The sequence below is a fragment of the Dama dama genome, chromosome 4 (genome assembly GCF_033118175.1).
Source record: "Dama dama isolate Ldn47 chromosome 4, ASM3311817v1, whole genome shotgun sequence".
NCBI lineage: Eukaryota > Metazoa > Chordata > Mammalia > Artiodactyla > Cervidae > Dama > Dama dama.
In genome coordinates, this window is record NC_083684.1 from 19,490,577 (window position 1) to 19,516,508 (window position 25,932).

A 25,932-nucleotide genomic window follows, 5' to 3' on the forward strand; every position below is an offset into this window, starting at 1 on the left:
CTCGGGAGGTTGGTCTCCTGGGAGCCAGAGGGGGCCCCTTCCTCAGACTCTGGAGCCTTTAGAATTTTGAGAGAAACACAGAACAGCACATTCTTCTTTTGTCAAAGTTTCTGTAACTTCCTGTTGACTTGATGTTTTTCTGTCTTAACTTACTGCCTACTTGGCTCAAACTTGATATGCACAGGGTGGTTGGTTGAAGGGCCTCTGGGATTTTGTACTGATCTTCCTGCGTCCTCGAGGCCCGACACAGCCAATCTGGTACCTGAGGCTCTTCTGGTGACAGACATAATCCAGGAACGTGTCATTCAGCCAGGATTCCGCAAATTTGGGCTCCGTAGTAATTCCAGCTGGGTTGTCTTGTTTACTTCTGAATTATCAGCACACAGAAGAGGAACTGACAAGTAAATGCTGTCTGTGAGCATCTGAGCCAAGGCTGCTCTCTTTAAAGCTGGATTAGTACTGCCAGTTTGAGCACAAACCACCACATCACTAGTTTCAAGGGACTTTTAAGGTATCAATTTATTAAAACCTCTGTATTTCACACTCCTGTCTGGCTACACTGTGTGAGTTTGTATATGTGCTTGAGTTTAAGGGGCTGCCCTTTATTGTGTGAACACCCCCAGTGCTTTCCCTTCAGCTCTTGTTGGGGAGCATCCATGTAGGGCCAAGAACGTGAGGGTCGCAGGGAACCAGCCTCCGACCTTGTGTCTCTCTGGACGTGGAGGAGCACCAGCCAGTGGGGCAAGGCCTTTGAGGGGCTGCCCTTTCTATGTCTTTCTGCTGGGAGCAGGTTGGCGGGTGGGGGTGGGGGGGAATCTTCCCTCAGCAGGAAACCTTGTCTCCCATCACTTGCTGTAGCTCTTGGATTGTTCTTGGATCGCAAGCAAGTAACCGAGGCCCATTTTTCCACTGGATTTTGATATCAATATAGATTATAAAACATGGATTTAAATTGGTTTTCACGAAGTTGCATGCTTGTAGGGAGCTATTGATTATGTGGTTAGTTCAGTAACTTTAATTTGAGGTTTCTGATGTGTTGCACGTGTTACCATTTTAATGCTGTTATATTGTAAGTTTTTAAAAGGTAGTCAGTGGAGTCTATACCATGTCAGACTGATATGCACTGTTAAGCTATCAAAAGTGCATGAAAAGTCTGTTCTTCGAGAATCAGATGTTTCGTATCTTTTTCATCCTTCCATTCACGTCCGTATTCTACTTCTCAAGGAGTTTCACTCTAATATGTCTTTACCTTTAGAAGTTTTTTGAGTAATTCATTCTTAGGAAGTGAAAGTGAAAGTAGCTCAGTCGTGTCCAACTCTTTGCAACCCATGGAGACTATCCAGTCCATGGAATTCTCCAGGCCAGAATACTGGAGTGGGTAGCCTTTCCCTTCTCCAGGGGATCTTCCCAACCCAGGGATCAAACCCAGGTCTCTCACATTGCAGGCAGATTCTTTACCAACTGAGTTATCAGGGAAGCCCTAATCCATTCTTTACAACAAAAATATTTTATGTACATTGATAATGAAAATTTTTTCTGAGTCCTAATGTTCTAAGTGTATACGAAAATTCTCCTGGTTGAGATAGCATTGTGATTAAAAGTGGTACACATGAAAACAAACGTGTCTCATTTTGGGTTAAACATGTAAAGCACACTACTTGGCTTCCCTGGTGGCTCAGCAGTAAAGCATCTGCCTGCAATACAGGAGACCCGGGTTCGATCCTTGGGCTAGGAAGATCCCCTGGAGAAGGAAATGGCAACCCACTCTAGTCTTCTTGCCTGGAGAATCTCACGGATAGAGGAGCCTGGCAGGCTGTAGTCCATGGCATTGCAAAAAGTTGGACACAACTGAGCAACTAAGCAACAACAAAACTTGTATGGAAAAGTTTACCTTTAATTGAGTTAGTGGGGCTTTTCCCCCAAATAATCCATGGACCAATCCTACTTTGGGCTGGTCTGAAACAGAGTTTAATGTCTACTTTCTTCCTGATTTTCATTTTTGTTGCTTCATCTGAGGAGCTTCACTTATACCCAGTGGGTGGCTGGGAACCTCCCTGTTTGGGGGTGGTCCGTTCTTCATCTCTGTCCACAGGTCAGAAATCTCTGCTGTGTGAACAGCTGCTGCTCGTGATGCTGCACATCCAGGAGCTGCCAAGTCCAGGATGGAGGGCTTCCCTTTCCTCCCTGTGGGGACAGGGGAAGGCAGAGGTGGGCTCAGCCTGGGCTGATCTCTCAGGCACATGTGTACCTCTCTGCAGAGACCATGATGAGCACGCCGCCGCCGACCAGTGAGCTGCAGCAGCCGCCCCCACAGGCCCTGCACTACGCCCTGGCCAATGCCCAGCAGGTCCAGATCCACCAGATCGGGGAGGACGGGCAGGTCCAAGTAGTACGTACTTCTCGCCAGTCTGCCCTCGTGAGCGGGAGGGGAGGGGAGGGTGAGGGGTACGACCAGCTTTTCCTGCAGTTCTGGACCCCACTGACAGCTTGGGGGAAGGTTCTAGTGACAAATCAAAGCAGAAGCAGTCAAGGTAGTCCTCCTACAGCTCACAGATACCCACCCCTTATGGTCCCTGCAACTCTGCGCTTCTGCCAGTCTTCCTGGGGGCACCATGATGTGTCCTAGGCATTTTCTCAGCTCAGAAGCACAGGCACCCTGTACTGAGGGCCAGCGGAGGAAGCTGGAGGCCTTAGCGTGTAGCCTCTTTGGATTGGGTGACAAGTGCCCCTCCGCGTGGCGCCCAGCCCACCCTGCCTGCCTGGCTCTGCCTCGTGCGCTGCTTGCCCAGGTGGACACCCCTCCCAACCCTTCGTGGGTCCCGTGGCCAAGGAGAGCAGGCAGGAACTCCCTGGGGATCCTGGGGGTGCTTTGTCACCCAGCCTTCTTGCCGGCAGGCTTGTGGCAGGGCAGCCTCCTGGACACCTGGTTAGATGCCGCACTCCACACACCGTCCGGAGAAGGAGTGCATCCTGAGAGCACAGGGGGCACTTGTGAGGGGCATGTCTTCTGGGGGAGGCAGAGCAACTACAAACAGTGGTTCTTTGTTTGGCTGACAGTCCCAGAGGCAGTGACTCTTATCTCATTAGTGAGGAAGCTCTCTGAAAGAATTCCAGAGGAGAAAACTGTGATGCAGGGTTTACATAGACGTGGTAACATGAAAGCCACAGAGAAATCTTCACTGGTTTACTTTCAGGCCCATTTTGGTTAAGGTGAATTTTAAATAAGATAATGGATATTCATTTCATTGAGCAAAGTTAAAATTTACAGTTATAATTTGTCTGCCTGTACCTGCAGACATTTTCCTTGGAGTCTTTATTCTTTGGAACAATATTTATTAATGTTTACTTCAGCTGTTTACATAGTCATTGATTTAAAGAGTTGACTGATCTGTTCTCTCTGTGGACATGGGTACAATAGCCACCCACCTTTCTGGTCATGCTGCTGTGTGGCCTCGTGCACCCCCAGGTTACTAGGGGCCCTTCCTGAAAGTCCACGGTTTCTGGTCCCTCCCGGTTGATAGTACGGTTTAAAAAAAAAAAGCCAAAAACTTTTCAGTTTTCTGGAAAATTTTGGTTCCTCCTCTTTTCTGTGTGTCCTTCACATTCTTAAATTTGCTCGTTTAGTGACATTTAAAGATTCAGCAGAGTTTTCCTAGGCCTCGCTGCGCCCTTAAGAATGACTGCAAAGTGTTACGTGTTCTGGTCTTAAACTGGTCCTTTGGGAGGCGGGTCAGTAGCTCACACAGTGCTTTGTGGCCCTGGCCGCTCCGGCCTCCACTCTCCTGTCCTGAGCTGTGAGGGTGAGTCAGGAGCGAGTGTCTCTTGTCTGCCCTGATGCTTCCTGTGTCTTCTCTTCTGCGGATCCCACAGGGCCACCTACACATCGCCCAGGTGCCTCAGGGGGAGCAGGTGCAGATCACGCAGGACAGTGAGGTGAGTCCGCCAGCCGGCCTGGGGCCCACAGGCCCCCTCCACTCCGACCTCTGCAGTGTGCACGACCACTGGGCTGCCCTGGGTGACACGGGCATCCATCAGGGACCCCCTGATGCCTGCTTCTGGGGCACAGACTTGAGGCCCGCTGCCCTCTGGGCCTTCCTGCCCTGGCTGCGCCTGTGGCCATCAGTGTTTGTTTCTGGACACTTGCTGTACGGAGGCTTTTGCTTCTGGCGGGCTGCCCTCTGGACTGCTGTCTCGTCTGAGATGCAGACCTTTCTGCACTCCAGCCCAGGGGTGGGAGGAGCATAAGAGGGTTGCCCCAGACTGCGGCCTCCCTGTTCTCCCCACCGATCTCGGCTCCCTCTGCTCGGGGGGCTGGTGCCCGCCTTGAGAGGGTGGGAGTCCCGAGAGAGAGTACATGTAGGCCTGTGAGCCGCTGCAGCTTTCTCTGGCCCTGCCCTGGCCACCCATCCTGGCCTCTCCCCATGGGCATCCTCCTTCGCTGCCCATAGTAAGGATGGAGGCAGGGGCTTCTGGCTGCACGCCTGCCCTCTGTGTTCGTGGCGGCTGCCACGGGGCGCCTGGCTTGGGAAGGTCAGCCTGATGCCCACCTTCTTCTCAAAGGAGAGGCTGAAGGGCTGGGGCTGGGGGCCATCCATTCTGGCCATCGTGGTTCCCTGCACCTGTCCAGGACCCTGAACCCCCACCCTGACCTTTGACTCTTGACCTTTGTGCCCAGTGTGGGTGGAGCTGAGGGATGGGCTTGCTTCCTGCTTCAGGGCTATTGCCCCCTAACCTCTGGGTCCCAGGTCCCAGGAGAGACATTCTTAAGGGTGCGTCTGTGATCTCACACAGAGCAGCAGGTTGTGGGGGCCAGGGTGGGGGAACAGGCTGCAAGCTAAGCAGGGGCACCCCCAGGAGCGTGGGGGCCTTCCTTTACTGGGCACGGGTGAGGGGCCACACCCACAGAGGGCCAGGCATCCCCCGGCTCACCTGCCTTGCCACCTCCCTCGACGGGGGCTCTTGAAGGAAAACTGCAAGGATGGGAAAAGGAGGAGGCAATGTGCATTGCTTTTATATTGTTTCTGCTAAAAACTCACTGAAGTACTTCTAAATTTCAATTTTTATTATCAATTTTACTCACATTTCCTCCAGTTTTCTTAACTGAATCCTTCGTCCATAGAACCTAGTGTTTTTTGCTTCCATTAGGAATTGGGTGCACTAAATTAGAAGCAATTGCTGATAGTATAATGATTGCTTTGTAATAAGTTACAGCAGGCAGTTAGTGTTCTTATCACATTAAAACCTTACCTTGTTCATTTAAAAATTAGGTAATTATTTTGTCAAAGTGAGGATATCTGTAGAGAGATGTTTAACAGAGCCTACCAGACTTAAAGCAAATATTTTTTTAAACCAATGAAAATGGATTTCCAGCTGATGAGCTCCTGGTATCCTTGTGGTCTGGTTAATTGCATTGTGTCCCATATGTTTCCTGGTTGCAGTAATGCCACGTGATGTGTCAGGTGTCTCGTGGGGGAGTATGGGACCTCTCTGGGCTACTTTAAATTCTTCTTGTGAGTCTAAGATTGGTTCCAAGTAAAAAGTTAGGAGAAAATAACATTTTCATTTGGAGTCAGGGTTGGGGGTTAGGTACAATGTTTTTTAATTGGTTTGCTTTGTTTTTCTAAGAAAAAATAGTATTTGTAAATGTAGCTTAAGTATTTTGAGGTTTTTATGGCTATGGAGGATTGTGTTTTTGTAGAATGGATGTTAACAGTTCTGCTGATTCTCACAAACGGCTGGGGACATTCCTGCCTCTGTCTCTTGAGTCTTGAACCATTGTCGTTGATTGCCTTTGTTTTCATCCGTTTTACAGGGCAATCTGCAGATACACCACGTGGGACAGGATGGGCAGGTAAGTGCTCACTTGTGGTGGGTCCCAGCTTGTTGTGCAGTCTCTGTCTGCCAGTATAAGGCAGGTTTTGTTCCCATTTATTTCTGTCAAACTCCAACCACTGCTGTTTTCTTCTGGTCCTGAGAGAAAGACACTGAAGCCCTCACTGAGCTCACCTGATGTGAACTGTCCAGAGCTGTGGAGTCCCCAGGCCGTCTAAAGACCCAGGGGCCTGCTTTGTCTGGGGCTCCTCCTGGGGCTGGAGCTGGGCTGTCCCCCCAACCCCTTGGTCCTCATGTAGGCTCCCCACGTGGCCTGGGGCCTCATAGCATGGTGGCCAGGCCCCCAGGGGATGTGGCCAGCTTTTGAGAGCTGGGACACAGACATGCAGGCCCTGAAGTGACCACGCTTCTGAGGGCGGTCTGGGCTGTCTGTGTCCTGCTCTGAATCGGGAGGACGAGCTGTGAGGTGGTCGGCAGGGAGGTATGCGGCATCTCTCGGCACCCACGCTGGGCCCCGTGTGGCTTGACCGTGAGCTGCTAAAGGGCAGGACTGTGCCCTTCCTGTAGAGGCAGGGTCCTGCCCAAGCGCCAGGAAAGGCCTGGCAGATTCCCATGGAGACGGTTGCTGGGAGATTCATGCACCTTAAGTCCTGAAAGCGAGCCTCCCGCTCAGGCTAGTGGATTGGCGGTTAGCCTGTCAGCCCTAGCGTCGACCTCAGCCCACCCACCCAAGTGGCATAAAATCTGCATTGAGAAACTTGACACAACTATTAACTGTGTGCTTTGTTGTTGGGGCAACTTGGCCGATGATAAAAGTTGGGTGCATTTTTTATGCTTAGAGTGTATCGTTAAGATTTTGTTGAACTGTTGTTGTTCAGTTGCTCAGTTGTGTCCAACTCTTTGCGACCCCATGGACTGCAGCACACCAGGTTTCCCTGTCCTGCACCGTCTCCAGGAGCTTGCTCAAACTCAAGTCCGTTGAGTTGGTGATGCTATCCAACCATCTCATCTTCTGTCGTCCCATTCTTCTCCTGTCTTCAGTCTTTGCCAGCATCAGGGTCTTTTCTGATGAGTTGGCTGTTTGCATCAGGTGGCCAAAGTGTTGGAACTTCAGCTTTAGCATCAATCCTTCCAGTGAATATTCAGGATTGATTTCCTTTAGGGTTGACTATTTAATCTCCTTGCTGTCCACGGGACTCACAAGTGTCTTCTCCAGCACCACAGTTCAAAAGCATCAGTTCTTCAGTGGTCAGCCTTCTTTATGGTCCACCTCTCACATCCATACATGACTACTGGAAAAACCATAGCTTTGACTAGACAGATCTTTGTTGGCAAAGTAATGTCTCTGCTTTTCAATACATTATCTAGGTTTCTTACAGCTTTTCTTCCAAGGAGCAAGCGTCTTTTAATTTCATGGCTGCAGTAACCATCTGCAGTGATTTTGGAGCCCAAGAAAATAAACTCACTGTTTCCATTGTTTCCCCCTCTATTTGCCATGAAGTGATGGGACCGGATGCCATGATCTTAGTTTTTTGAACGTTGAGTTTTAAGCCAACTTTTTCACTCTCCTCTCACCTTCATCAAGAGGCTCTTTAGTTCCTCTTTGCTTTAGTCTTAAGATGTCTTTCTCTGCATTAAAAAAATTGAGATTTAAAAAAATCTAGAGTTATACAATTTCTGACGTACGTTTTATATTCTTTTCATCTTGGTTTGGGGGGAGCTTAAGAAAACAAAGCAAAGACCCCAGCATTTATTCGTGTGATTAAAAGTTGTGCTCCCGAGCAGGCTGTTTGGAAGAGGCACCTCTGTTTCCAGGGCTTGTCAGCGCCCAAGGACAGTGTGTTCCTCAGAGGGCACTGGCGCCTCTTTCGTTTCCGTCAGTACCACTGTTGACTGTGAAGTGTGTGAGGAAGGTAAGAGCAGACCCGTGGGCTGTTTGCTGCTTGTGGCACTGTGCGTTCAGCAGGCGCCTGGGTGTGGAGCCAGGGGATTTGTGGGTCAGGCGATTACGACCTAGTGGGATGTCTCTACTCTGTCATCAGGCAGCATCGTACCTGTTGAAACATTTGAATTGGGTCCGATTTTTTGTCTGTAGTTTGAAGATTTTTGCCACATGAGGAATCTTTTAAAGACTGCAGTGTTAGTCATGCTCTTTATATTGGGAACCATGAAATGGTTTAATACTGTTTCAACTAGATGTGTATTTTGGTAGAAGATTTTTATTTTTTTACAGTTGTGGTTAACGTAATCTAAAATGTGTATGAAAAAGGTTTATGTGTGTTTGCAGGCTGAATGACATCAGGACACTTGGAAACCTGGTAGATGGGTGTGTTCTGGTAAGCCCGTCTCTGTAGTGATGAATATGCCAGACACACACAAACATATACACACACACACACACACACACACACACACGGTTCACGTGTCTTACAGAAAATCAGGCCGCATGGTGATGTGTCCACGTTCCTCTTGTCTTGCATCTATGAGATGTTTTCTCAGGATCTAGATAAACAGCTCTAGCATTCTTGAGACTCTAAAGCCTCTCTCGACATCTTTGGCTTTTGTGTGCGTCCTTATACTTTGCTTAAAAGTGAATTTCAGTAGCTTTCAGAATTTTTTCCGTAAAATGATGCCTTATAAACCCAGCTGGGAAAAAGATTAGAAGAGATGGGAAGCATCCAACATTTTATGTGTAGATCTTTTTTGGAGTGGATGAGAAGAAGGGCTGTGTGTGGAGGGAGTGGGGTGTGGTATGGTGTGTGTGCAGGGTCCTTTTTCTGTGGCTTTGGAGCAGTCTCTGCCATCCCTGGGGTTCCAGTCCACTGTTGATGGTCTGCGACACCTTGCCACCAGCACACACTGTCGCTTCACTTCTAAGAAAAATGTTTCCTTTAAGAAAATGTGTTCCTGCCAAAACGCAGACACACATCTTGGAGAACCTAGGTAGCTTGGGATTAATCCCTCTTGGAAAAGCCTTCTCTACCAGAAACGGTGGAAAATGTAGTTTAATCTATAAAAGGTCAGATGCAGAGAAAGTTTGATGTTGACTGGTTCCCAGAAATATCCTAGAGAAGTCACAGAAGCAGCCCTGCGTCTTCTGTCTCACTAAGCGTGGCGCTGTGGGCCATCACCCTGCCTGAGGCAGCTGGCCCCGTTGGCCCTGGTCTCCTGCTCCCAGTTCCATTCCTCAGGAATCCTGGTCCCTCGAGGAGGCTTGGGACTGTGGGAGGGCACCCAGCACCCAGGATTCACCGTTCGGTGTCTCCTCGGCCTGTGGGCAGCAGGGAGGGCAGCTTCAGGCTGAGGGTAACTAGTTAGTGCCGCCAGCATGTCAGTCTACGCCTGTTACCTGTCCCCAGAGTTGTGCCAAACAAGATGGTTTCAGGTTGGACAAGGCCAGGAGGAAGTTGACTGAGATTTGGGCTGGAAACCTATGGTAATGCTTTTAAGAAGAAGTTGCATGTTGTAGTTCCTTACATACATGTTTCCAGTATTGTAGATTGTTGGAATCACATTGTCTTTGGAGGCTCATGTTGGTTGAGGCCAAGTAGCTTTACAGTAAAACCCCCAAGGCTGTTCCTCTTGTTGGATGATCGCCCACAGCCCTGAACTCCTTTGGTCAAGTCTCACCTCAAAGGCTTTGACTCCAGACAGTCAAGGGAGGAGAGACAGGCCTTCAAATTGGAGAATCATTTCTGATCCATTTTATCATTTTCAAATATTTGTTGGAAATGTTCAATTAAATAGCTTTGATTCCATTAGATCGAAACTTTATTCATTTCTGTTCTTTACCCACCCACTGTATAGTGTGACTTTTCCGCACTCAGTGATTCCTTGTTGGTGAGTGAGTGCAGTAGCATTAGTTAACTGTAAGATACCTGTTGGTTGAAGGTATTTTGCTGCACTTTTGATTTTAAGGCATTTTAAAATGTACCATATGTCCATTGATGATTTTAGACATGAGTTATTACCTGGAAATGTACAGAGGAGAGCTTACCTGAAAGTCACCACTCAGTAGACTGAAAAATGGTGACTTCTGAGTAATTCCACATTTGTTTTCAGTACGGCCTAAGTTGTAAAGCTTTCTCTGCACAGGAAGGCTTGGTGATTTCTCTGGAGGCTTCTGAAGTGCTTCTGCCCCTGCCTGTTTCCTGAGAGGGGACTGCGGGCAGCAGAGCCCACGCTGGTGCTGGGCCAGCGTCTTGGCGTCTGGGTGATGGCACAGAGCAGCTAAGGGTCCTTCCCCGAGAATTCTGCTCCAGATGCCGTCAGGGAGCTGCTGTCCTCCAGAACGAAGTGAGATACCCGTCCTGCTCCACAAGCTGACTCTCTCAGTTTCTGGTTTGGCGGAGGGTGGGTGGAAGCCGAGCCCTTTGATGGGGCAGCCCCATGAAGTGCTGGCTGTCTCTCCAAATGGTTCCCTTCTTTACAGTCGAGGGGACGGGAGATGGGAGGTGCCGTGGGGACGTGTCCCTCCTGTCTGCCAGGCCCCAGCTTGTCCCCCAGCAGACTCCAGGTGCCCTGACCGTCCATGAGGTAGACACTGGAGGACGGTTCTCCATCCTCTCAGCGCGGGCGTGTCTGGACTTGGGGGCTGCAGTCTCAAGGAGGGGTGGCTGCCCTGTGCACAGCGTCTGAGGTTAGACAGTGGACTCGGGCATGTGGGGCCTGGAGTTGGCACTGGGCTGCCCCGTGCCAGGGGGAACGGGACCACCTGAGGGCCGGCAGAGTGAGAGCCGAGCTCACACGGGGCCGGGACATGAGGGCACCCTCGGCCATGTGGCCGCAGAGTCACTGCAGTAGAGCGACCTTCCAAACACAGTGTCACTTCCCACTTTTTCCCTCACTTTGTGAGTGACCCTCAGAGTTCTCTTGTGGTTAACTTCACTGTGTGTGTGAGGAATCATTCCTCTAGAAATCAGGGCACAGTGTACGAGACTAAAGCCACTGCTCTGTTGGAGCTGGAGTCTGAGGTCGGCGGGTGGGACCCCAGTCTGGGCCCTGGGGGAGTCGTGTTCAGAATGTGGCAGAGCTTCTGCAGCAGAGGTCAACTTCTGGTCCAGAAGGTCCCGAGGAATTAGGATGGCTTCCTCTTCTGCATTTCCTCTAGTCAGGTACTGAGGTGAACCTACTGCCCCTGAGTAAAGTGAAATTGGTGTGACGTGCCACTGGATTGGAGAGTGTCAGGCACACCTGGCAGGTATTGTGTGTGAGAGGAGGGAGGGAGCGGGTGGAAGGACCCTTGAACTGACAGGTACCTGAGCATGGTAGGCATTCAGGGTAGAAAACTGATCTAGAATTATTTTCATGTGTAAGCAGACACAGTCACTGATGTCAGGAGTGCAGGCTGACATTCCACGTCAACCCCCAAAGTGAACCGAGCAGACGGTTCGCCAAGCGGCCCCACAGTGAGCGTCAGTGCTGCCTCCCGTCGGCCCCTGAGCTGGCCCAGGCGCTGTCAGCCATGTCCCCATAACGCTCCCACGTGACCTGTGCTTGCATGGACACACACACACACCTGTGCTGAGCAGCAAGGGAAGCACACACACACACACACATGCTGACAATGAAGGTCCACCCAGACTCAGGGTGGCCACCTTGTGTAGAGTGATACGGCTCGGAGTGGACGCTGACTCTGCAGCAGACACCTCTGACAGATGCTTGACCTGTGGAGGATGGCAGGAGCCTCCTAGCTGCACAGGCAGTCTAGACGTGGCTCCAAGAGGCTGGGGAGATGCCCAGGGACACTGGCACAGCAGTCAGAGTTTGGCCGAAATAGAAAGGAAAGCGGGGGCTCCTTACAAGTCAGTGTTAAGGACGTATCTGCTGGATGTGTCTTACATTTGGGGTGATGCTTCACTGGTGTCTGAGTTGAGCTCCCCAGAGCTGGAGGGTAACCCCAGGTGGATGAGGACAGACGGGCAGATGTTCGGCCAGGAGACAAGCTGAAGAGGTGGAGAGAAAGGCTCAAACCCCTTTCTTCACAGAGGCTGGTAGAGAGAGATTACCCTTTAGAGGGAGAGTTCTCTAGAGTCACATGGCGTGGTGAGGTTCCCACTGTCCGGTCTGTGTCCTCCCACTCAGCTCTTGCCTAACGCGCCTGCCCTCCTGAGTGGTTCTGGCCTAGTGGTGTGCCCGGCGGCCTCGAGAGGTTGCCCAGTGCCTTCAAAGCCTCTTGTGTTTGCTTGTTTTCTCTGGCTCGTGGTCCTGGGCATGTGAGTTAGCCTGAGTCCCCACTTCCTCCCCAGCCGAGGGGCGCTCAGGGTAACAAACGAGGACACCTGTGCCCTGTGTCCAGGCTGCAGCTCTTGAGCTGCGGCCCCAGGACCCCTACGGGCCCTGCTCCCCTGCAAGCCCACTGGCCTGGTGGTCCCAGCAGCATGCAGGGCCTACCTGCTCACAGGCAGGCTGGACGATGACCACGGTCGTGTACGAGTCATCCTGACGCTAGCAGCAGGGCGGCGTCTATGCCCCGTGTGCACTGCAGACAGACACGTCACTGGTGGTCAGCTACACTGTCTCGTGTGAGCCTGGTGTTTCTGATGGCACCTCTGCCTCAGAACACAGCCCCCAGTTCCCTGTGCAGGGTGCAGGGAGGGCCGGGACGTTTGTCTCCTGTCACCCCATCTGGGTTAGGTGGCTGTAGTCGGGTACCTTTGGGGGGTGCAGATGTGTGCACCACGGGGCTGAAGGCTGGGAGCCCGACACCACGATGCCGGCAGGGACCATCTTGCCGGTTATGTCCCCACATGGTTTCCTCGGTGTGCACGTGGGGCGGGGCCCCGTGTCTCACTCTTCCTGGGGAGCATTGAGGCTCATGGGCCTCACCCCATGGCCTCATCTAACCCGTCTCCACTGGCCAGCATGGTGGACCGTTGGGCTTCTAGGATAGAAGGACTCCAGAGCACCCGTCTGTCTCAGGAGGGATGTGGGACGTGGGACAGTGCTGCTCGGGGGAAGAACAGGGTTCATGGTGCTTTGGCCCAGAGACCTACTCGACCTTGTGTGTCACATCAGACGTGGCCTCTGGGGGGCGGGGACAGACAGCTGGGGGGTGTTGAGCACACTCCGGGAAAGGGGCAGTCTTCTGGCAGGGTGGGGGCAGGCGGCTGGGGGGTGTCGAGCAGACTCTGGGGGAGTGCTGAGCAGACTCCAAGGGGTAGGGGCAGGTGGTGCTGGGGGGTGTCGAGCAGACTCGGGGCGGGGGGAGGCGGGGTCAGGCAGCTGGGGGGCTGCAGCCTGGGTGGAGCTGGTCCCAGTGGCTGTTGCTCAGTGGGTCGTTTGCTGAGTGCTCCCTGCTGACTTGAACTTGGTCAGAAGTTCTTTCTTGTCCCATCGCAGTAAACCCAACAGTAATTTTTGTTGTTCTGCTCAGTGAGTTTTCCAAACGAAAGAAGGAAACAGTAGGAGCCGAGTACACGGTTGGGGGGCAGGGGAGCGAGGGAAGCCTGAGCTCTGCTTCCTGGTCGTCCGCATCCTCGGTGGGCGTTTTAGCCTTGAGGGTGACGGTGGGCACTGTCTCCCTTCTCCAGGGACAGGGTAGTGCTTGTACTCTGTGTAATTAAAACTTGTCTTGTTTTCCTGCTCCATCTCACCCACTCCCTACCCACTCCACCTGCCTCTTCTAGAAGCCTGAGGCCTGGCGCCCACAGGGAGGTGGCAGCTGTGGACTTGACTCTGGTTGAGTTGTTCCATCCTCTCTTCCCCCCTCACCCCCCACTTGACCGGACGGTCTTCAGACTCATGGTTAAGATGTGTTCCCAGGGACGCCGCCTCTGAAATGGTGGGCTGGATAGCACGTGTCTGCAGACTTGGATTTTTGCTTTCTTGTGTTTTTTTAGGCTTTGTTTTCCTGCCCCCCGGACTGTGTTTGAGGCTCAGGCTCCGATGTTGCAAGGAGGCACAGAGCAGAGGGCACAGGCTGCTTGTCCTGCCGCCTGCCCTGCAGTGCTGAGACCAGGTCCCCGGGGTATCTCCCTTTGCCTGGGCTATAAATCTGGTTTCTGCTGCTGGCCTGTCAGCTCTGGAAGCGCCAGCTTGCCAGCCTGGCCATAGGATGTTTCCTAAAGCGTTGGGTCCCTGGTCTGGAGTCCCAACTCCTCCTGTGAGGAATCTCCAGGCTGGGCCTTGCCCTCTGGGCCCCAGGAACATGCAGGAAGTACTGTTTGCTCAGTTCTCTTTGGTTCTGTCCATGTCCACTTGGGTTCCTTGGAGGTTGTGCTGGTGTCTGACCATCCTGGGCAGGAACTCAAAGTGGGATCTGAGGTAGGAGCTTCGTGTTCTCATCCTCGGGTTTAGAGGTTTAGGAATCATTATTTATTTTTGGCATTTGCTATACAAACGTATGAAATAGATTTTGTGCTGCTGGGTCTCCTGGCCAGTTGTTGGTTTGGAGCATCTTCCTCTCGCCTCCTTGTCTCTCTGTCATGGGAAAAGCTGCTCTTTGAATTAACATCCAGATTTGGAGAAGTCCACTGGTTGAGTTGATTGCATTACCTTAACCAGCTGGGTTCAAGCAGAAACGCACACACTGGTCGGCGACCTTGGCTCCTTCAGGTGGCCTCAGGTGTGGGGTCTGGGCCTGTTTCTGGTCACATGTCGAAGCTGAAAGCTTGTCTTCTGAGTGCTTGAGGGTTTTCTGGTTGGTTTGTGTTTTCAGGTTCTGTGTCTGTGTCTGGGTGGGTTCTTGGTTGGGTTCAGAATTTTGATTCTAAATATTACTGAAAAATCCTTGGGTTCCTTGATTTATTTTAGATTTTGCACCAGTTTCGCATTATCTCAGTTGGGTATTAAACAGAGTTTCAGAATTGGCAGAATGTAGAGAAGAACCAGATGTGTGCACTCCAAAAAAACAACGCTGGTAGATCCAGGGTTCCCTCGGTCGGCTGCTCCCCATCCACGCCCGCTGCCATTTTTCTTTGGTCTGAAAATAACAGGCTGTGCTCCAGAAACACGCAGGAAGCTCGCAACCGAGGCCAGTCAGGTGGCGTGGCCCCGGGGCTCCCACTCCGGGTCCAGCCCTGGGAGCCTGGCATGCTGCTCCTGGCTGCTATCCCAGGAGTTCGCTGCTGCCCAGTTAGATGTTCCTCCGGGCCCGGCCCCCACCCCACCCCGCCCAGTGGCCTGTGAGCAGGAAGGAGCCACAGCTCGCTGCTGGGAGAAGTGGGAGCCGGTCCAGGTGTCCTGGGCCCTTGCCATCCCGCAGGACCTCCGACTGCGGGCTGGCCCCCTCCCGGCTGGTGTCCAGCGGGCTCACGGCCTTGGGTGCTGCGGGGATCCTGCTGCTTTGAGCTAAAGACTTGACGTCAGTAGGCATCCTTGTCACCCGTTAGGATCCAGGTCAGCACGTCCCGTCCCCGCTGGACCGAGTTTCGGGAGGCTGCACGGCCCAGCCTGGGGTGTCTGTGCAGTTGGCCTGAGAAGCACTTTGTTCGGTTTGTCCTCCTGGGAGAAGCGCCCTGCTCCTGGTGCTGTGACCGTTGGTGGGGTGTCCACCCCTGCCCCTCCCTCAGGAGAGGCCTGGGCTGCACAACTCCCTGAGGCCCTTAGGGTTGTCCTTTGTGGGGTCATGCGGCCCCGGCCGGGTGTGCTTCCTGGCAGAGCTGTGGTGTCCTAGCTCCCGGTGGGGGGGCTCCTGCCAGAGCCTCAGAGCCAGTGGAGGTGGGGGGCATTGCAGAGCCAGCTTCCTGACCACTCCTCACAGCCTGCTCCTGTCCCAGTCCTGTCCAGCTTTGAGAAGACATGTTCTTAAGTCAGGGGCGAGTGGCACAGCCGGGCTCCTCATGGGGCCACCCTCCCTGCGGGAGGCACTGTCGTCGCCCCTCTTTACCTGCAGGGGTGTGTTTCATGTGACAGCAGAGAGTGCCTAATCTGTGCTGCGTTCTGTGCGTGCACACCTGTGTGCTGTCTAATCTGTAAATCAGGTGCAGTGAGAAAACCGCATGTGGCCAGCGTTGCTGCTCTGGGGCTTTGGGGCCCTTGTGAAGTAAGGGAAGCCTGTGACCCCTAGACAGTTGAGACACCGCCGAGTGCTCATGAGGCAGGGGCGGGGGGGGGGGGGTACAAGGTCAAAGGTCAGGATGGTGCAGGGTGTCCTCTCGGGGCTCAAAGCAGCAAACCTTAGGACACGTTTATTTCTGTAATTTCCCTTTTACTATTTCTGGGCCGCAGTTGATTGCGGGTAACTGAAACCTGGGAGGAGAAGGCGGCTTGGTGGGCGGAGCAGCCCTGAAGGCCGGGACACCGGGTGTTTCCTGGTAGAGCCCAGAGGCTGGCCTGGTGGTGCCTTTGCTCCAGGCTCGCTTGCATCCCGTGAGAAGCAGGCCCTCCTCCTCAAGGGAGTCAGAGCCACTATTCCCAAGGAGACGCTTGTCTCCATTGCCACCCTTGTCCCCCAAGCTGGGGAACAGACCCCTCCCTGCACTTTTTGGTGCCGAGAGCGGCTTTCTTGGAAGAGTCTGGAGGGCCCACAAGGTAAGGATTCGACTCATTCCTGAGTCGCTTATCAAGACCAAACCAGCATGGGAATGTCAAGGGCTTGGTGTTTGGAATGAACTCCCAGTTGAGAACATTTTACTATTTTTATTTTTATTTACCCTCTAGGCTGGTAATGGGCCTGCCTTCCTTATTATAAATGTTGCATGTTTAGATTCTGGGGTTTCTGACTTTGTAATTCTTAAGATTTAATCAGCTGTGCAGATCGTGTGAAAAGTCACTTTATAGGCAGTGCCGAGAGGAAAAGCTGTTAGAGTACCAGAGATGCCTTCCGTTTGTAGGGGTGGCAGCTCGTCACCAGGACCAGAGTGTCATGATTTCATAAGTTTCATTAAAAGATAGTTTTTGACTTGACTTTAAATTCATATATTAAGGGATCTTTCACCAGGACAACAACAACAAAATCAGGACGACGACGTAATACCTAACGCGAGTGATCGAGTCTAGGACCCGCGGGGGGTGAGGTGAGGGCAGGAGAATTACAGGGGCGACAGCAAGGGGGAGCGGCTCACAGAGCATCCCTGCGCAGGGCAAGTGCCAGCTGAGTGTCTGCACTGCCTGGCTCACTCCCACTCGGCAGCTCATCAGTCCCCCACACCTCAGGCGGCCTCTGTGGGACTCGGGGCCTGCCGATCGCATGCCTGTTTCTGCTCCAGCTCCTGCCAGGGTGACTCCAGGCTGGGGGTCTAGAAGTCTCCAGGTTGCCAGGATATGGCTGCACGTTCAAATCACTGTTGTTCAATCCTTGAGTCCTGTCCTCTGTGCTGACACGCGTCTCCTCCATGTCTCAAGGTGCTCCAGGGGGCCCAGCTGATAGCCGTAGCTTCTTCGGACCCGGCTGCCACAGGGGTGGACGGCTCGCCGCTCCAGGGCAGCGACATCCAGGTCCAGTACGTCCAGCTGGCGCCGGTGACCGACCACACCGCTGCGGCCCAGGTGGGTCCTCCCTTCGGGAAGTGCACAGGGCCCGGGGCTCCTGCAGGTGTGGACACGCTTGGGCCTTTCTACCTCGGACCTTCTTCCGTGAGGAAGGTAAGTGACCGTGAGAGGCGCCCGTGTGGACCTAGGCTCTCACTTGGGATTCTCTTTCTCGTAAGTGCCTGGAAGTGTGAAGGTGAGAAGTCGGTTCCTGGCCCAGGGACCAGCTTGAAGCCAGTTCTCAGGCACATGTTTACCTATGAGTTTAGAGGCCAAATCAAGTATACCTGAGGCCTTGCTGTTCCTCGGGTTGGGGCAGGGCCAGCCCAGGGTCCGAGGTCCTGCAGGGCCCGCATGTGGGTTTGTAACCCCCAGTGATGGTACTTAGTCAGGAGACCATCATGGCCTCCCCTGGGTCTGGGGGAGCCAGACCTGGACCCCCATGTGGTGCCCAAGCCCGTAGGACAGGCAGAATCATCGGGGTCTGTCAGGGCGTGGCCAGGCTCAGGCCGCTGGGGCGGGGGTGACATGGGTGTGCTCTCTCAGCGCCCTCAAACCCAGCCCCTCTGGAGGAGGCCTGTGCTGAGCCCTCGGATGGGCGGGCAGACACCCCCACTCCCGCCACCCCCACCGTTGGGAAACACTGTTGTGTCCATGGGACGTTTGCACTGAGAAAGCACAGCCTTGAGCCACAGTCGGAGGAGCAGCGCCAGCCCCACCGGGGACTCTGCCTCACCTGCGTGGCCCTGGGACCCATCCAGCTAAAATTCCTGCCAGTTATGCAGGGAGCCCACCTGCATTACCAGTGGCTTAGGGAGTCCAGTAAATCGCCAGTCTCTCTGGGGGCCCCCATTCTTGGTGGCCGATATGCGTGGTCAGTGACTTATTCTAAGATTGTATTTTTTCCTTTAACTTATCCTAAACGTGAATATGCTGACCACGTGGAGCGTGCCCCCAGTGAGAAGCAGGGTGGGAATGGAACTTCGTGCTGGTGGTGGTGGGCGGCTGGGGCACTTGCGGGAGGGTTAAGTGGGTGGGCGGCTGGCGGCAAAGTGGAGGCCCCGCAGAGGGACCTTGGCGTCCCGGGATCTGTCAGTCCTGGGCCACCAGCCCAGGTGTGTGTTCTACTCTGCCTGAAAACCACACATGTCTGTGACTGGGCATGGCCTGGGCCCCTTGATGGAAAGCCCTCTCCCCTCTTGCAGGCGGCTGACGCCCTGCAGCCCACCCTGCAGCCCGAGATGCAGCTGGAGCACGGGGCCATCCAGATCCAGTGAGGCTGCTGACCCACCCAGACCCAAGCCACGCCGCCGCTGCGTGCTGACCCCTGCACGCTGGCCCCTGCCACCCATACCGTTCACACGCGCCCGCCCCTCGGCTTCGCACGGGAGGGGCCTGCCCGCGTGCTGCTGAAGTGCATCCACACGCCCGTCCGCGGGGAGAGTGCCCTGGGAAACAAAGACAACGGTAGCCCCTGCCGCCCCCGCCCGGAGACCCTGTTTCTTTTGATCTCCTCGCACGTCCAGGGAAGGAGCGGGAAGCACAGTGCGGTTGCGTCAAGTGCACGCTGGAAATCAAGAACTGCGATATTTTTCTCTGTTCAAACAGCTTTTTTTAATTTGCTATGGTGTTTATAACAAAAAAGAAAATCGAAAAAAAAAATGGAGTAGCAGAAACCTTTTGCTGTGCGCTCTGTTCAGTGTAACAAGGATAGATGTTCACAGGAGATGACTAATGATTTTGATGGAGACGTTGCTTACCTACTTTTTTAGGGGGATGGATGCGCTCAGCGCTGTAATTGTGCATTTCTAATGAAATAAATGAAATAAAATGTATTTATGACCATGGCAGCTATCGCATTGTTTCCTCCTGGGAGCTGCCCCCCTCCCTCGCCAAAGCCAGCCTTGCTTCTCCCTCCTCTGGGCGCTCAGCATCACCCCAGGCCTGACATGGCTTCCTCCAGCCCCAGAACGTTCCAGCTCCGGGAGGTCCTTGGAGGAAGTCATGTCCAAAGGAGCCGTGTTGTGTATAAATAGGAAAGAGAAGGGCGGGAAAGGAAAGGAATTCCACACAGACGCCCCTGAGGGGGTTCACGTTGACCATGGCCCACGGGTCTGGCCTGCTCTGCCCCTGCCGTCTGTTAGCTAGCGAAGTCCCCACAGCAGCTGTGCTCACTGACTCAGAACGTGGCCACAGCACTGCTGCCAGCGAGCCTTCCCGGGTGTCCCCTGAGACCTGCCTTCTCTGCCCGACCCCGCGGGGTCCTGGGCTGGGTGATGACGAGGCTCGCCATGGGCTGCGGGCAGTCCGGGGCGGATGCCAGCATCCCTCTGTTCTCTGTCCCCATCTGCCCTTCAGGGACGGGCACTCAGAAGCCAGCCCTGAGGGGGGAAGTGGGAGGAAGGAGCTGATGGCAGGTAACATGTGTCTGATCCCAGAGGAAAGAACAGAAGGTGGTAACAGGTGAGGGGATTCGGGAAGCAGAGCAGGTCCTGAGCAGAAACACAGACAAAGCCACACCTGGACGTGCAGAACCTCAAAGACAGAGACAACGCAGAGGCAGCCAGAGAGGAAGGACGGGGGAGGGAACATCAGAAGCAGAGGCATAGAGAGAGATGCCCCACGCAGAGTCGGGCCTTTAGTAGGACAATAGGACAACTGTTGAGCAACGCAGGTGACAGTGCCCATCTGGCCAGTGTTCCACCCCGAGGGGCGCACCCAGGAGAACAGACACCGTGTGTTGTACACGGGTACCTGTGTGCTGCAGCGCCAGTCACAGTGGCCAGAGGCTGGGAGCCGCCAAGCATCCCTCAGCCGAGGTCCACCCGCACGGCAGCACTGTCACTCGGCCATGAAGGGAAGGAAGGAAGCACCAGCACTGCAAGGTGGAGTGCTGCAAGGTGGGCTGCAAGGTGGAGGAGCCATGAAGTCACGCTGAGAGAGGGCAGCCGGGCCCGGCACTGCACGTGGTGTGGTTCTCTTTATTATTATTTTTCTAACGGTAGGAACTTGTTTTGTATACTCTGTTGTTTTGGCTGCACCGGGTCTTCTTTGCTTTCTCTAGTTGTAGTGAGCAGGGGCTGCTCACTAGTTGCGGTGCTCGGGCTCCTCATCCCGGTGGCTTCCCTTGTTTCGGCTCCTGAGCGCTTAGAGCGCTGGCTCGGTAGTTGTGGAGCACCGGTTTAGTTGCTCTGCGGCATGTGGGATCTTCGTGGACCAGAAATGGAACCCATGTCCCCTACACTGGCAGGTGGATTCTTAACCAGCGTTAAGTGTTTAAAGTGGTGGTGGTGTTTTTTTTTTTAAATAATAAAGTACATAAAGAGCCAAAATGTGCTGCCAGTAGGCCTGCACTAAAACATTTTAAAACACTGCACTTCTGGCAGAAGGAAAGTGGGGCCGGATGGAGGACCTGAGATGTGGGGAAGAAAGTGGTAAAATGTGTTGAGTCATCTAGAAAATGGACTGCACAGGAGAAAGTAATGTTTGTGGGGCTTGAAAAGAAAGAAGTAGTGTGTGCAGAGGAAGAAGTGGTCATCAGAGGATGAGATGGTCAGATGGCATCGCCGATTCAGTGGACAAGAACTTGGGCAAACTGGGAGATAGTGAGGGACAGGAAAGCCTGGCATGCTGCAGTCCATGGGGTCGCAGAGTTGGACATGACTGGGTGACTGAACCGTAACAAGAATGTGCTGGAGGGAGTTTTCAGAAAGATGGTAGGAAGTTAATAAACTCAGTCCATTAAGTTGTAATTCCCCATCCATTAAAAGACCAGGGGCAGTAGCTACAGCTTCCAGACTAATAGGGAGGGAGTTGCCGTGAGGAAAACTACCCCATGGATCCAAAAGAAGGCAGGGAAGGAAGGGGACACAGGGTGGGGCCTCCTCTTGGAGAGCGGGGTTGCCCAGGTCTTGTGTTGTTGGGTCCCCGCTGCCTGCCGAAGCAAACACGATCCTAGTGAAAGGAAGGTAATGTGGAGTTCTGTCCACAAGCAGTTCTGCACACTCACTACCCAGTGCACTGTCAGACATAATCGGGCAGATGAGAGAAAGCACAGACAAAACCAACACAGCAGGCGATGGGTGTGGCCCTCATCCCAGGCGTTCTACCTGCTTATGCTGTTCAGAGAGAGAATTTAAACTGACCTGGAAACTGCCTCAAAGTACAAAACCGTCATTCTACAACTTCAGTAGAAAAATCAAAGTTAAGATTTCACTAGGTACGTATCAGGCAGAGCTGTGAAGATCACTGGAGAACTGGAAAATAAAGTGGAAGAAAACAGCCAAAATGAAGAATGTTAACCAAACGCTCAAAGAAGGCTTTATCCAATCCTTTCTCAAACTCTTCCAGAAAATAAGATGGGACATTTCCCAGCTCATTTTATGAGGCTCATATATCTCTGGCATCAAACCTCAGAAGATAAAGTAGAGACAGAAAATTACAGAACAATCTTACTCAGAGAAAAAAAATGTATGCAAAATACTAGCAAGTCAAACCCAGCAACCCACGGGCAGGAGATCATTTGCTCCCTGACTCGCTGGGACCAAGAGACACCTCGGCTTGAGATTTTATTTTATATCCAGGAAACGTGGCCGGGGAAACGCTGGTTACACAATCTTCCCTGAAAGGTCCCCCCCAGCCATGCTTTCTCTCGCCCCCACACACCCTCTGGTTGCAGCACAAATGAACAGGCCAGGAAATTCTGAGGCCTCTGCTCAGACCCGCCTGGGTGGGCTCAAAACTCAGACCCCCCCTCACCTGGGTAGGCCTTCCTTGGGCCCCAGCGAGTCTCATTTCAGAAGGGCCTTTCCCTTGCCGTCCCACGGGGCCCAGCGTTTGAAGTCACTGGGCAGTAATCCTGGCCAGGGTTCCGCTTTCTGAACTGTGCCAGGCAGTGGGTGATAAAGGGCCCGGATCCACACGGGGGCTGGAGGGAGCCCCTCCCTCTGTGTCCAGAGGCAGCTAATGCAGGAACCCTGTTTTGTCCTTGACCGTGGGCACCGGGAGGCGGGGCGCGGCCCCCACGCCAGGCAGGGTGGAGCAGAGCCCCCAATGCTCTCGCTTGGACCCAGCTGGCCTGTTAGCCTTGAGGTTTCTCAGTGACGCCCCAGTGGGCCCAGGGGCTTTGAGAAGCTTGGTGACCCTCCTGAGAGAGCTGGGGACAGTGGAGCCAATGGTTTAGAGGAAGGAGTCAGCGGCCAGTGTCCTTTGCTCAGGCCAAAGCATCCCTAAGCGGAGCCTTCTCTCTGCCCGTTTCCTCCTCTCTGCCCATTTCCTCTGCCAGAAAACTGGGAAGTGGGTCAGGCTCTGGCTCCCACTCCAGTGGCATCAAAGACCCCTTACCCCACTGCCCTGTTCTAAGACGGCACCAGATGACACAACCCGTACTCTGCCTGCCCTTGCTTATGCTTTCCGGCAAATCCACACCCGGAGCCCTGGGGCAGTGAGCTGCTGGGCTCTACAAGGAGTGAGGTTCGCCTGGAGCGTTTCCAGCTCAGGCCTGGCTCCTCCTCTTCCTCACGGCTGCAGGAGGAGAAGATGAGGCAGAGGGTCCTGGGCGCTGCACCAGCAGGTGGGAGGAGGGAGGGTCACTGATGTGAGCATGGCTGCTGGGTGCCCAGGCCAGGTCTCTAGGTCAGCTGCCCTCTCATTGGATGGAGGGGCAGAGGGCCAACGGCTGGCGGGGGGTGGGGGGGTGGGGGGCGGTCTGTGATGCCCAGCGGAAGCCAGGGGTGGGGTAGGGGAGGGTGGAGAGAACTAGGCAAGCCTGGCTCACCTGCACAGCTGGATGGCAGCCTGGGGTTCCAGGAGGACTCGGCTGTCACCCTGGAACCAGGCTGCAAACCCAGGTGGGCAGAGCTGGTAGGACTGGCTGCAGGCGGCCCCACTGCCTGGCTGGACCTGAGCCCCTGTCTGACCCTGGGAGGCACCCGCAGGGGCCCCCGCCCCGGCCTCTGAGGCTGCGCTCCCCTGGCCGTGACTGTCTGCAACGTGTGCTTGGTGATGTCTTAGCTACATTTGGTTACAACCACCGTTCCACCCCCGACATCACCTCCCTTCCTGGCACCGACGGAGCAGCGGCTCTGGCTCGTCTGGGGCCTGTCCCAGGGCAGCAGGCCGGGGAGATGGAGCATTTGGGTTTGGTGGGACGTGTTGATGGGGGTTTGCTGTCTCTTCTGGTAGAACTGAGCACTGCTGGCTGTGCTGGGTGTAGGGGTAGCATCCAGGGAGAGTCTGAACACCCAGGCCTGACGCACGAGTGGTGATCTGGGACATCTCCAGCATCAGGTGTGCACTGTCGTGCCAGTCTGGGGTCCAGGGTGCACACTGCTGTGCCAGTCTGGGCTCTGGGACTTGTACTGCTTTTCCTGAAAAGGACCCCAGAGTTATATAAGCTGTTGCCTTACAAAACCAGAGTTTGTCCTCCATCTAGTCATCAACTCCCTGATTCGTGGGTGCTGATGGCTGAAGGGCCAGGAGGGAGGGATGAGGGGCTCTGGCCTGGGATGTGGGCAGTGGGGCTGGTCTTCAGCACGTTCCCTGTGCGTTGTCCCCCGGACGAGGTGAGCCTCGGGGCCCGGCCCCCTCGCCGCCCCGGCGCTGGCCCTGCTCCCTGCGAGGACCTCCGGGTGTGACCACACAGGGGCCCTGGGTCCCGGCCAGGCGAGTGGGCGTGGGGCGAGGCCTCTCGGTGGAGTCCCAGGCTCTCTCCGCCCACCCGCAGGCGGCCTGCCTAGTGAGGACTCACGCCGGCCAGGCCGGGAAGCCTGGGGCAGCTCCAGGATCCCCGAGCCCAGAGCCAGCTTATCGCCGCAGTGCTTCCCGCCCTCGAGTTTTGGAGGATGATCTCAGCGTAGCTGACTGTAGGCCGGGGTCTGGTCTTTGTTGGGTTTATCACGAGCTCTGCAGGCGGATCCCTGTGCACTCAGTGCAGTTTGCTCTGTTCCCAAGCTTCTCTACAGCCGGGACCAGGCCCCGAGGCCCAGGATCGCCTGAGTGCCTGCCCAGCCCCTGCCTCCTCCCTGGCTCACAGCGGGGCTGCTGGAGTCCTCTCACCCACAAGCCACGGGTGCCAGAGCCTTACTGGCGAATAGAGGGGACAAGGGTGGATCATAGGAGGACCCCATGGTTCTCAACCCGATGGTTCTGCAACCCCCCCAGGGGACGCTGGTCAATGTCTGAAGACACTGGGGAGGTGGAAGCTGGGGGGGGGGGGGCGGGTGGGGATGCTACTGGTATCTAGTGGGTGGAGGACACAGGGCCATCTGGGGGACCAGGAATGTGGACCAGGGAGCGGGTGGGAGAGCAGAAAGCACCAGAGGCCCTGTCCTGTTTCCCTCAAGGCCGGGAGCCTCCTGCAACCCTGGGCACAGCTGGCTTCCCACCATGGGCATCCCTTCCTTTCCTCAGCCAGGAAAAGTGTAGGGGGCAGTAGAGCAAACTTCAGCCCGAACTTCATGGTTCCGTGTACCTCCGGGGGCAAGAAGTTCCCTGCTGAGCCACTTTAGCTGGCATTTCTCTTCAGGCCTGAAAATACCCCCTCAGGTATCGAAAGCCCGCTTGAGTCTGTCATGGTGATGGCAGACCCAGACCACTGAACCACATGTACAGTGTGTGAATTGATCACAGCAAAGCTGCACATTTGTAAAGGGCCTTCACTCACTACAGTAAGTAAATGACAACACCATCACCCTTTGGCACTCTGCTGTTCTTTCTGTCATCCCTTCCATCTCCAACACATGGGAGTAGAAGGGGGTCAGGCACCATGTGGTCCCCATTTTGCTGCCAAGGGAGTTCTGTGACACTCACAACCAACCCCAGACAGGAAGCAGGAGGGCTAAGACTCTGGCCCATGGAGTCTGAGTTTGGCTCTTTGCAAGCTCACTGTTAGCCGACCTTTCATGATTCAACACCAATCACCCTCGTGTCTAATTTGGGCACTTTCAGGTTGGTCAGTGTGATTCCCTGGACCCTGCCATTGCTTTCTCGGAACCCGCCCTCCACAATGGCGCTGTGGTGGTCAGCCTCCATGGTGGTCCCACCGACCCCACCTGTTGGTCAGCATCCCCATCCCATGCAGAATCAGGGCCGGTCCGTGTGACCAAGTGCACACGGTGGGGCTGACGGCTTGATTGAGGCTGTAAAAGGCTCAGCAGCCTCCACCTTGGCCTCTTGAATGGCGGCAGCCCCAGGGAGAGAGCCACTTGCAGACACCCCGTGTGCCAGCACGTGCTGGAGCCACCTGGAAAGTGACCCTCCCAGCCCAGTCCAGCTGCGGCCCCAGCTGACACAGGACCACGACTTCATGTCCCAGCCCAAATGAAAACTGCCCAGCCGAGCCCTCCCCAAAGGCCTGGCCAGCTGGCAGTGTGAGAGAAGCCACCGAGTGTGGGGGTGACTAGAGACACAGCACAAGTGACTGGAGCGAGCACGCAGACCTGCACAGACCACAGACATGGGGATGCACCCAGGACAGACAAAACCGTCTCAGTTCCCTGCCTAGGACCCCTCTTACTCACCCTGGGGTAACGTTGACCTGCTTGGGGGGTCCATTCCCGCCCACAGGGCCTTGAGCCAGGCACACGCTCACCTGATAACAAAACTAGCAGCTTCATGGCTTGGGAGCCCATGTTTGGGTCTCAGCTGCTCCCTGAGGCAGGGCAAGCTGTTAGCAGGGGGCCTGCCTGT

At 54.5% G+C, this 25,932-nt stretch overlaps 1 protein-coding gene across 5 annotated transcripts in view; it reads left to right on the forward strand.

Moving 5' to 3' along the window:
• The window catches only part of BANP (BTG3 associated nuclear protein), a 69,082-nt gene extending 50,003 nt beyond the window's left edge, over window positions 1-19,079 (forward strand). For 3 of the 5 annotated variants that reach the window (XM_061138343.1, XM_061138347.1, XM_061138345.1), the window contains 5 exons: window positions 2,259-2,389; window positions 3,871-3,933; window positions 5,813-5,851; window positions 17,119-17,358; window positions 18,450-19,079. In XM_061138343.1, coding sequence (XP_060994326.1) covers window positions 2,259-2,389; window positions 3,871-3,933; window positions 5,813-5,851; window positions 17,119-17,358; window positions 18,450-18,521 — 545 coding nt within the window. In that variant the 3' untranslated portion in view covers window positions 18,522-19,079. The remainder of the gene's footprint in view (window positions 1-2,258; window positions 2,390-3,870; window positions 3,934-5,812; window positions 5,852-17,118; window positions 17,359-18,449) is intronic. The other 2 variants (XM_061138344.1, XM_061138346.1) reach the window with 1 other exon arrangement.
• Window positions 19,080-25,932: the final 6,853 nt, after the last annotated feature.